Below are 12234 nucleotides of genomic sequence, written 5' to 3'. Positions count from 1 at the left end.
GAGAATGCATTTGTGAAATCTTGCCTCGAGTGCACAGGTAGAATGGTCCTGATTGTTGACGGGAATTCAGTGGGCTGAACGACCTGTTTAACAAGTGGGGTCATACTTGTTGGATTGAGGATTATACAAAGTAGGTACTGGATATTTCGGAAGAAAGAGTACTTAGCATATTAAGTACCAGTGACAACTTCTTGTTTCTTTGTATTGAGTGTTGCACCCTTCATCAATCACTCATGGGAGGCCGGGAAGCCGTAATCTGTTGCTTTTCGACCCCTTTTCTTTCTAACAGCGGGACCTTCGTGCCAGCCGGAGGATCGAAATGCGCCTTAAAATAAGCCAATCAGAACGCGATATTTTGCTTCTAGATAATTGGTTCTTTTTTGTACAATGGACCTATGGCGATGCGATTTTAAAGGCCAATCAAAAGCAGAACTTGTATCCAATCAGAGCAGGCTTTGTCCCTGGGGAAGTGGTGTGGGCGAGGATGACGTAAGCTCGCTGACACGTCAGAGGTATAAAAGGCAGCGCCGGCGGCGGCTGCCGGAGTCTGGTGAGAAACGCGCTGAGGAGTTCCGTTTGAAGGTAACGGCGGAGTGTGGGGGTGGGGAAGATGCAAGTGCTTCGTCCGGGGCCGTGCTATTCCGGCCGGGCGTGTTTCCTCGGGTCCGCGGTCGGTCGGGGATTCGGTCGTGTTCCGGCGGCCGGGGCCCTAACACGGTGAGGTGCCCGCGGGAGCTCTCCGCAGGCCGGGTCGCTCGGCACAAAATGGCGGGCGGCGCGCAGCTTTGTTCGGGGCAAAGGTGGAGGCGGGCTTCTACTCTCTGCCTGGCTTGTTAGCATTAATCGCACCTCCCTTCGCCCACAGCTTGAGGCAGGATGGCTCGAACAAAGCAGACAGCCCGTAAGTCCACAGGAGGTAAGGCGCCCAGGAAGCAGCTGGCAACCAAGGCGGCGAGGAAGAGCGCCCCGTCTACTGGCGGAGTGAAGAAGCCCCATCGCTACAGGTAACGGGCTGGCGGGACCACATGGGACTTACAGCGGCAGGCAGGCAGGCAGGCAGGCCCCTGGGGCCGAGGACATGTGGCACTTGTGCCGGTCCCTGTTCGACCGTCCAGCGGGGTGCCGGTGTTAAAGCTTCTTCATAAGTCTTCTCGGGGGCGTCACTGAGTGAATTACTACTCGCTAACCTCCCTCCTTCAGATGGTGTTGAGCGCCACATGGGGTCCAGTGTTGAGCTGTACAGTCGTCTTGTCAGCTCTCGCTGTGTTTAAATAAACGTGTGGGAAATGTAGTGATGCATTCAATCGATGACATTTCTAACGTAAACTCGTATTGGCGCGATAACTGAACTGTTTGGTCTTTCCAGGCCTGGCACGGTTGCTTTGAGGGAAATCCGGCGTTATCAGAAGTCCACGGAGTTGCTGATCCGCAAACTGCCGTTCCAGCGTCTGGTGCGTGAGATTGCTCAAGATTTCAAAACTGATCTGAGGTTTCAGAGCGCTGCCATCGGCGCATTACAGGTACAGTCCTTTACTGGAACCGCTCACACTCCGTCCACACCACCAAGTCCGAGTCGTTAACAGTTGTGCGCGTCTTAAATCTAACATGGAAAGGCTTTTCTCAAACTTCTGTTGACATGCAACTTTCTTTTCCGCAGGAGGCGAGTGAGGCATACTTGGTTGGTCTGTTTGAAGATACAAATCTGTGTGCCATTCATGCCAAGCGAGTAACCATCATGCCAAAGGATATTCAGTTGGCTCGTAGGATACGTGGAGAAAGAGCTTAAACTCACTCTTATCAAAATGGACTGTGGGACCTTTTTTAATATTGCAGGATTAATACAAATACGATGAGATTGTCAGGATACGAACTTTTAAGGAGTGATATGTGCAAATGGAATATGTGGTATTTGCTGTTTTTATTCAATTTTCTAAAGTTTAATAGGGTGGGAGGGTAATTAAACTGGTTTGGGAGCCCTTGCTGTTATTTCGGAAAAAAATAAACCTAAACTATCTGAATTGGAACAGATCAGTGTCACTTGTCATTTGCATGAGGTGCAAGTGGGTAAATTCCCATTGCTCTTCAAGCACTTGAATTAAGTTTCTATTTTATTTTATATTATACTTGGGTTTTCTATTAGTCTATTTCCTAGAGCATTTTTGTATTAGTCAACAGAAGGGAATGTACTGGGAAAACTGCTTCCTAAATTCATTCCATTGGTAACTCAGGAGGGATTGTGGTCCTACACCAAGTAAATTACATTGATATTTTGTACATCAAGCTGGAATGTACAGCTTGGCAGCTACGTACCTATTTATGCATTGTTTTTCATGTTCTGTTTTTGGGAGGGGGAGTTATTAAATCATCTTTTATTAAATTGTTTATGGAATCGCATGTGTTGCTATTTGTTCTGGTGTAAGCAAGTGGTTTTATGTTGGGCAAATGTAGATGAGGGCTAGTTTGAATTCTTGAGTAGGTAGCCTGTGAATTAACAATGTTTAGGTGAATGCCATTCTGCAGACTTTATTGGAAGCAGTGGAGTGACCATGGGCTATACTTGGCAAATTCACATTTGGAAATAGTTGCACAAATTGTTCTCCCCATGTGTTTTAGTTCTATACTTGGATCTCTTGCAAATTAGGATGGTATCAATAGGATGTAATCACTCCTTGGTGCAGTAGAGTGAGCATTGGAGATGCTTTGTGGAATCTTTCCAAGTCTGAAACTACAAAGGTAATTGCAGCCCTCTGCCACTGCTCCCAATGCATTCAAGTGTCTTAAGGGTCTTGATGTAAAGGGAGTAGAGTAATATTGCTACTATGAGATATTAATTTGGATTGGCCACATTGAAGATTGGGTGAACTTGCACCTCCAAAGCTTGCATAGATGTGTCTGCTACAGATAAGACCAAAGAGGAGATGATTCAGGTTGTATCAGATCCTAACCGTGCGATGCCAGTCCAGATCAATCCCTACTTTAGATTATTGACTGCTACTTGGATCAGGGGGAAGCCTGGAGGACACTTGTTGCCCTGGGTCAGGGGTTCCCAACATTTTTATGCCATGGACCAATACCATTAAGCAAGGGGTTTGGGGACCTCTGCCCTAGTGGGACTGACACAGCAGTTTCCTGTTGTGTGCATTCAGTGATGTTGCCTATTTCTTCAAAGCAAAGGTCCAGTTTTGTCCTTTTTTCATTAGGGACATGCAATAGGTTACTGCACACATAGTGCTTGGTTGGGTGCTAGGGGCTAGTAGTGTTGCTAGGCCTCCTGAAGGCTTGGAGTGGCTTCATGGACAAGGATTTCATCTGACATTGGAGCCCTTGTGACAAAAGATCATGTGCTGTACCACAGTACAGAAGTTGGTAAATTGTAAATATTGCATTAAAGTACATGAACTAAATTTCTTGTAATACTACTGTAATTGTTACAGAATGTACTGTATTTTCAAATGCAATAAATGCAGTAATATGCAAACTACATCTGGGTAGGCTGTTTCATGCTGGATCTCCAGTGCAGACCGAGCCTGAGTCGGGTGTACTTTTGGTAACAGTAAAGTTGAACCACGTGTAGATCTCCATTACTAATTGCCTAAGTATGGAATGCCAGGTTTGTTTAACTTCTGATGGAGCCAGAGATTCAGGATTTGTAACCGGGTTTCTGGTGGCTGAAAAGCATCTTACGGTGAATACTAATTTGGTTTTCTGCTACTATGCAAAATGTAATTGTATGAAATTATGCAGTGCAGCTAAAAGTGAAATCAGCAGTGTTTGTAATCTTTAATTGATACAATGGTGTTCTTGACTTTCAATTAAGCAAACTGTAGACTATTGGTGCTTTTGCTTTGTATGAGCAGTTTGAAATAATTTATTAAACTAATTGACTATCTCAATTATGTCATTTTATGGGATATTTCTGTTGTGTTGTAACACAATGGGATGGAATGCTGGAGCAGAACTTGTGATTTTTTTATCACAAGTGACCCAGTAAATGAGGTGAATATTAGCTTCAATATTTGAATCTAGGTTCCACTGGATAGGAAGAACATTTTAAATATCCAGTTTCCTTTTCAGTTTGGGGCTAAAATTTATGAATTTAAAATTTCAGAAATGGGATATGTAAATTCAAAGCTATTTTACATAAAACCATCCAACTGTAAATAAATCTGAGTCAAAGGTGTGGTTAACAGGTTATTCATGGGTGAAGAAAAGATCAAGTTGAAGATATGGTTTAAAATGACATTTCAGGCAGTTTCTGTATCCATACACCTTTTCCTCATCTGTCATGTTCCCAGGAAGCACCCTTTCCTCTACCATAGATGTTGCCCTTTCTACACCTCCCATTTCCAAACATCCACACTCACCTCATCTTCCCACAGGCTTTACAGTGATTGCTTGTCTTGTCCTTTACCACTTCCTAGAGGGGTACTGTACGGTAGGAAAATGATACCAGGGATAGTTTCCATTCACCCTGCCTCCAACCCCACTTACAAGGCAGATACACTAATAGATCATGTCAGTTTTATCTGCATACCATTTCATCCTAGCCTCAAGGAAGTTAGCTCCCAGTAGTTTGGAGGGTACAGGGTAAATAACAGTGGACTATCTACAAGGGTTGAGTGTTCAAGGCTTCATTCCAGGCAAATAATGTCTTCCTCAATGTCAGCCAAGACAAGACCACTGGACTCAGTTACTTCCCCAAACTGTTCAACTCCTTCACCCCTTTAACCATTATATATCTCCTACTGTTACATGACTGTATATATATATAAAGTAGGTTGTTTTATAAGGTTGCTTTTTTAAATGCATCAGTTCATTTCATCCTCTGAAGAACGACAAAAGATTGATCAACTTGTGATTTCACTGATTTTAGAGGGACAAAAATTAAATTTCTAAAAATAATAGTAAAGGTAGGTTTTGAAGTTAAAGGTTTGCAGAAGAAAATGGATGAAATGGAAAATATATTTTGCAGTATTCCTAAATGATACAATGATCATACTATAAATTGGATATGCGGCATTGGAGCAATGAACTAATACAAAAATTTTGTAGAAATGATTAAATCACATATAGACCTAAATTTACAAGCTAGGCAATTTATGGTATTTCAAAACTTGAGCTTCTGTAACAGCCCCAACAAAGTTTTTGCTGCCATCTAAGGTAGAGATGAGGATAATGATTTTGTTAACCTTATGAAGGCTCATTCTTAAGAACAATATTAATAAAGTTGCTATAAGGTTTGTCGATTTAAGACTGCTACATATTGCAAGTATGGTAATTGGTGACAATCTGAATTTTAAAATGCTTGGTTCAATAATGATGCAAGGTATTGGTTAAAGTATAGCAATGTAAAGTTTTTATTAAATACCATTTTCACAGTTTGGATATCCAATTTGACACTCTCAGACAAGGTGCTTATTTTTCATTAACCAAATACTTTTCTCAACCAAAGATTATTTATTGCATAGGAGCAGAATCAGGCTATCCAGCCTATCAGGTCTGCTTCACCATTTCATCATTGCTGATCCATTCCCCTCTTACCCCCATTCTCCTTTCTTCCCATAACATTTCACACTCTGACTAATCAAGAAACTTATCGACCTCCACCTTAAATACATCCAATGAGCTAGCCTCCACAGCTGACTGTGGCAATGAATCCCAGATTCACCATCCTCTGGCTAAAGAATTTACTCAACTGTGTTCTAAATGGAAGTCCTTCTAAGGCTCTGCCTTCCAGTCCAAGACTTCCCCACCATGGGAAACACCAGCTCTAAGCCTTTCATCATTTGATAGGTTTTAAAGAGCTCCTCCCTCATTCTTCTAAATTCTAGTGGGTAAAGGCCCAAAAACATTAATTGATCACGATTAGCTTTTCTATCCTGTAATAATCATTGTGAACCTCCTCTACACACTCCCAAGACTCAACATGACATTCCTGCTTTTATATTTTAGTCCTCTTAAAATGAATGCTACTATTTACCTTCCTCACCACTGACTCAACCTGCAAATCAACCTTCAGGGAATTCTGCATGAGGGCTCCCAAGTCTCTTTGCACCTTGGACTTTAATTTTCTTCCCATTTAGAAAATATGGTTTTATTCCTTCTGCATGACCACACAGTTCCAGATATGCTATTTAACCATATAACAATTACAGCACGGAAACAGGCCATCTCAGCCCTTCTAGTCCATGTTGAATGCTTACTCTCACCTAGTCCCACTGACCCGCAATATAACCATAAATTTGCTGCTGCTTTGTCCATTTTCCTAATTTGTCCAAGTCCTTCTGCACCTCCATTTACTTATCATCTGTGAAATAGGCACAAAGCCATTAATTCTGTCAGTTAAGTCATTGACAATATAAAAAGAAACAGTTTCAAAACTAACCCCTGATTTAACACTTACTAGTCACTGGCAGCAAACCAGAAAAGGCTCCCTTTATTCCCACTCTGCCCCCTGCTAATCAGCTTTGTCAGAGGTCTGAAAATCCAAGTTCTCTTTGTCTATCCTTGTTAATTCTATTGATTCTTAGAACATTGAACAATACAGCGCAGTACAGGCCCTTCAACCTACAATGTTGTGCCAACCCTTAAACCCTGCCTGCCATATAACCCTCCACCTTAAATTCCTCCATATACCTGTCTAGTAGTCTCTTAAACTTCACTAGTGTAACTGCCTCCACCACTGACTCAGGCAGTGCATTCCACGCACCAACCACTCTGAGTAAAAAATCTTCCTCTAATATCCCCCTTGAACTTCCCACCCCTTACCTTAAAGCCATGTCCTCTTGTACTGAGCAGTGGTGCCCTGGGGAAGAGGTGCTGGCTGTCCACACTATTTGTCTTAATATCTTGTATACCTCTATCATGTCCTCTCTCATCCTCCTCTCCAGAGAGTAAAGTCTTAGCTCCCTTAATCTCTGATCATAATGCATACTCTCTAAACCAGGCAGCATCCTGATAAATCTCTGTACCCTTTCCAATGCTTCCACATCCTTCCTATAGTGAGGCAACCAAAAGTGGACACAGTACTCCAAGTGTGGCCTAACCAGAGTTTTATAGAGTTGCATCATTACCCGACTCTTAAACTCTATCCCTCGACTTAAGAAAGCTTATGGGGTGTTAGCTTTTGTAACTACCCTATCTACCTGTGAGGCAACTTTCAGGGATCTGTGGACATGTACCCCCAGATCCCTCTGCTCCTCCACACTCCCAAGTATCCTGCCATTTACTTTGTACTCTGCCTTGGAGTTTGTCCTTCCAAAGTGTACCACCTCACACTTCTGGGTTGAACTCCATCTGCCACCTCTTAGCCCACTTCTGCATCCTATCAATGTCTCTCTGCAATCCTTGACAATCCTCAACACTATGCACCACCACCAACCTTTAAATTCTTGAAAGATCATTGCTAGTAGCTCCACAATCTCTTCAGCTACCTCTTTCAGAACCCTGAGGTGTAGACCATCTGGTCCTGGTGATTTATCTACCTTTAGACTGTACAGCTTCGCAAACACCTTCTCCCTAGTAACTCACTTCTGCCCCTGACACTCAGACTGTTGGCATACTGCTAGTGTCTTCCACTGTGAAGACTGATGCAAAATAGTTAATTCAGTTCATCTGTCATTTCCATTTCCCCCATTACTACCTCACCAGTATAATTTTCCAGCAGTTCAATATTCTCAATTCTTTTATTCTTTATATATTGGGGGAAAAAACTTTTGGTATCCTCTTTGATATTGTTAGCTAGCTTCATATTTCATCTTATCCCCACTCAGGGCTTTTTAAATTGCCTTTTGTTAGATTTTAAATGACCATACCACCTTCTTACAGGAACAGGGAGATAATGGATCTGAATGTGTGGCTGAGGAACTGGTGCAGGAAGCAGGGATTTATATTCTTGGACCACTGGGATCTGTTTTGGGGTAGGGATGAATTGTACAAAAGGGACAGGTTGCACCTTAATAGGCAGGGGACCAGCTTTCTGGCAGACAGGTTTGCCACTGCAACATGGATGTGTTTAAACTAAGTAGTGGGGGGGAGGGGATGAACTGGAAATATAAGGATGGAGTTAAAGGGAAAGGGAAAATAAAAGTTAAAAAGGACAACAGAATCAATGGAGTAGAAAGCTCAAGAAGAGATCATACAGTATGGCCAAGTGAAATAGGAATTGATATAAAAGGAGAGGGGAGTACTGAATTAAAAGTATTATATATGAATGCACGAAGTATAAGGAATAAAGTAGATGAGCTTGAGGCTCAGTTGGAAATTGGCAAGTACGATGTTGTGGGAATAACTGAGACATGGCTTCAAGTGGACAGGGCCTGGGAAATGAATATTCAAGGATATACATCTTATCGAAAGGGCAGAGGGGGTGGGGTGGCCCTGTTGGTGAGGAATGATATTCAGTCCCTTGCAAGGGGGGACATAGAATCTGGGGGTGTAGAGTCAGTATGGATAGAACTGATAAATTCTAAGGGTAGAAAGACCCTAATGGGTGTTATCTACAGGCCCCCAAACAGCAGTCTGGATGTAGGGTGTAAGTTGAATGAAGAGTTAAAATTGGCATGTCGCAATGATACAGTTGTCATGGGGGATTTCAACATGCAGGTAGACTGGGAGAATCAGAATGGTACTGGACCCCAAGAAAGGGAGTTTGTGGAGTGCCTCCGAGATGGATTCTTAGAACAGCTTGTACTGGAGCCTACCAGGGAGAAGGCAATTCTAGATTTAGTGTTGTGCAATGAACCGGATTTGATCAGGGACCTCGAGGTAAAGGAACCATTAGGAGATAGTGACCATAATATGATATGTTTTAACCTACAATTTGAGAAGGAGAAGGGAAAATCGGATGTGTCAGTATTACAGGTGAACAGAGAGAACTATGGAGCTATGAGGGAGGAGCTGGCCAAAGTTCAATGGAACAATACCCTAGCAGGGAAGACAGTGGAACAGAATGGCAGGTATTTCTGGGAATAATGCAGAAGGTGCAGGATCGGTTCATTCCAAAGAGAGAAAGATCCTCTTTCTTGAAGAAAGGGGTAGCCGTGGCTGACGAGGGAAGTAAAGGGCAGTATAAAAATAAAAGAGTAGCATAACATAGCAAAGATGAGTGGGAAACCTGAGGACTGGGAAGCTTTTAAAGAGCAACAGAAGATAACAAAAAAGGCAATACGCCAAGAAAAAATGAGGTACGAAGGTAAACTAGCCAAGAATATAAAGGAGGATAGTAAAAGCTTCTTCAGGTATGTGAATAGCAAAAAAAAGTTAAGACCAAAATTGGGCCATTGAAGACAGAAACGGGTGAATTTATTATGGGGAACAAGGAAATGGCAGATGAGTTGGACAGGTACTTTGGATCTGTCTTCACTAGGGAAGACACAAACAATCTCCCAGATGTTGTAGTGGCCAAAGGAACTAGGGTAAAGGATGAACTGAAGGAAATTTATATTAGGCAAGAAATGGTGTTGGATAGACTGTTGAGTCTGAAGGCTGATAAGTCCCCGGGACCTGATGGTCTGCATCCCAGGGTACTTAAAGAGGTGGCTCTAGAAATTGTGGACGCTTTGGTAATCATTTTCCAATGTTCTATAGATTCAGGAACAGTTCCTGCTGATTGGAGGGTGGCTAATGTTGTCCCACTTTTCAAGAAAGGAGGGAGAGAGAAAACAGGGTATTATAGACTGGTTAGCCTGACGTCAGTGGTGGGAAAGATGCTGGAGTCAATTATAAAAGAGGAAATTATGACACATTTGGATAGCAGTAGAAGGATCAGTCCGAGTCAGCATGGATTTATGAAGGGAAAATCATGCTTGACTAATCTTCTGGAATTTTTTGAGGATGTAACTATGAAAATGGACAAGGGAGAGCCAGTGGATGTAGTGTACCTGGACTTCCAGAAAACTTTTGATAAAGTCCCACATAGGAGATTAGTGGGCAAAATTAGGGCACATGGTATTGGGGGCAGAGTACTGACATGGATTGAAAATTGGCTGGCTGACAGGAAACAAAGAGTAGTGATTAACGGGTCCCTTTCGGAATGGCAGGCTGTGACCAATGGGGTACCGCAAGGTTCGGTACTGGGACCGCAGCTGTTTACAATATACATTAATGATTTAGATGAAGGGATTAAAAGTAACATTAGCAAATTTGCTGATGACACAAAGCTGGGTGGCAGTGTGAAATGTCAGGAGGATGTTATGAGAATGCAGGGTGACTTGGACAGGTTGGGTGAGTGGGCAAATGTATGGCAGATGCAGTTTAATGTGGATAAATGTGAGGTTATCCACTTTGGTGGCAAGAACAGGAAGGCAGATCACTATCTAAATGGAGTCAAGTTAGGAAAAGGGGAAGTACAACGAGATCTAGGTGTTCTTGTACATCAGTCAATGAAAGCAAGCATGCAGGTACAGCAGGCAGTGAAGAAAGCTAATGGCATGCTGGCTTTTATAACAAGAGGAATTGAGTATAGGAGTAAAGAGGTCGTTCTGAAGCTGTACAGGGCCCTGGTGAGACCCCACCTGGAGTATTGTGTGCAGTTTTGGTCTCCAAATTTGAGGAAGGACATTCTTGCTATTGAGGGAGTGCAGCGTAGGTTCACAAGGTTAATTCCTGGAATGGCGGGACTGTCATATGTTGAAAGATTGGAGTGACTGGGCTTGTATACACTGGAATTTAGAAGGATGAGAGGGGATCTGATTGAAGCATATAAGATTATTAAGGGATTGGACACACTGGAGGCAGGAAGCATGTTCCCACTGATGGGTGAGTCCAGAACTAGAGGCCACAGTTTAAGAATAAGGGGTAAGCCATTTAGAACAGAGATGCGGAAAAACTTTTTCACCCAGAGAGCGGTGGATATGTGGAATGCTCTGCCCCAGAAGGCAGTGGAGGCCAAGTCTCTGGATGCATTCAAGAGAGAGTTAGATAGAGCTCTTATAGATAGCGGGGTCAAGGGAAATGGGGAGAGGGCAGGAACGGGATACTGATTGTGTATGATCAGCCATGATCACAGTGAATGGCGGTGCTGGCTAGAAGGGCCGAATGGCCTACTCCTGCACCTACTGTCTATTGTCTATTGCTTTTGATATGCAAAACTATTTGCATATATTTTGAATACACTTATTCTGCCAACTTTCTGTACCATTATAAATACAGAAACTTGCTTCCATGGTGAAAGCTGCTGCTTCCCAAGAAACAGTGGAAAAGCTTGATCATTTAACAACTCCATGCTTTTTGAATTCAATCCTCTTATCTCCCTCTTAAACTCAAGTCCTGCCAGGAACAGAAAGTGATAAAGATGTGGAATGTTGACTAATCACCACCCCTTGGGTTCACACGCACTGAACCGAGGACCATGGTGAGGTCAACCAATTAATTGGATCATAGTTGATGTGTCTTTTTCAATTTTGGGCTTTGGCTCTAAGATCCTGACTCTGGTTCTCTATCAGCAGTGTAACACTAGGAAGAGATACTAGTTAGTAGAGCAGTGCCAATGCACGACATTGGGTGATCAGTACTGAAAGATAAAGATCTGATACTATACCTGGGACATTTAAGGTCCTTTCGTTGTATGGGAGCAGTAAATTGAAGAAAACAGATTAGGAGAATCAGGTAACAGTAAAAAAACACATACAAATAATCCAAGTAATAATTGCAATTATATAGAGCAAAACAGCTTCCCAGTCACCTGTATGAGGTAGAAAAAAAAGTGGCCGGTGTCTGCAACTCCCAACGCAGGTGCTCCAATGGACAAGAAACAAAACTGTAAATCAGCACCACCTTCTCTATGAGATCATTATAAAACTCCCCTTGAAAGGAAGAAGTTCAAAAGTACACAGAGATGTTTCTATTGTATTTAGGAATGTCTAGGGACACTTCCTCAGTCACATACTTTCATCTAAGTATATTTTAGTTGTCAACATCCAGCAGTGAATTTGAGTCATCTTCAACTTTCCAATACCTTATCAATCACCGTAGTAATGAAAAAAATTAGGTAAGGAAACTGTATCACAAGGCCATGGGATTGGCTGGCCGTCTCCATATTCTGTCACACAAACCATTCAGTGTGTCTGAACCCAGCAGCTGAAAGATCAGAAAAATGAAGTTTCAATACAAATTATGGAATTATACAGTATATCAACATTCCTGATGTTGCTGTCACTTACTCTATATGACCTAACAAAGTACATTACCTTGGCTTATTTTGAGTATGACAATCATTTGGTTTTCTCCTGAATG

The 12234-nt window shown here is 42.5% G+C and overlaps 2 protein-coding genes across 3 annotated transcripts in view; one reads left to right on the top strand and one right to left on the bottom strand.

Moving 5' to 3' along the window:
* The first annotated feature begins 447 nt into the window (after positions 1-447).
* Positions 448-3481, top strand: LOC140714987 (histone H3.3A). The gene is made up of 4 exons (XM_073026724.1): positions 448-582; positions 866-1004; positions 1367-1520; positions 1658-3481. Exons 2-4 carry the CDS (start codon positions 877-879, stop codon positions 1784-1786), a joined length of 411 nt encoding a protein of 136 aa, XP_072882825.1. The 5' UTR covers positions 448-582; positions 866-876; the 3' UTR covers positions 1787-3481.
* Positions 3482-5333: 1852 nt separating this feature from the next.
* The window catches only part of LOC140714985 (uncharacterized), a 129498-nt gene continuing 122597 nt past the window's right edge, over positions 5334-12234 (bottom strand). For both annotated transcript variants that reach the window (XM_073026719.1, XM_073026722.1), the window contains one exon: positions 5334-12078. In XM_073026719.1, the coding sequence (XP_072882820.1) occupies positions 12044-12078 (35 nt within the window). In that variant the 3' untranslated portion in view covers positions 5334-12043. The remainder of the gene's footprint in view (positions 12079-12234) is intronic.

The sequence above is a fragment of the Hemitrygon akajei genome, chromosome 22 (assembly GCF_048418815.1).
Source record: "Hemitrygon akajei chromosome 22, sHemAka1.3, whole genome shotgun sequence".
Classification (NCBI taxonomy): Eukaryota; Metazoa; Chordata; class Chondrichthyes; order Myliobatiformes; family Dasyatidae; genus Hemitrygon; species Hemitrygon akajei.
This window is presented reverse-complemented; position numbering and strand designations above follow the sequence as displayed.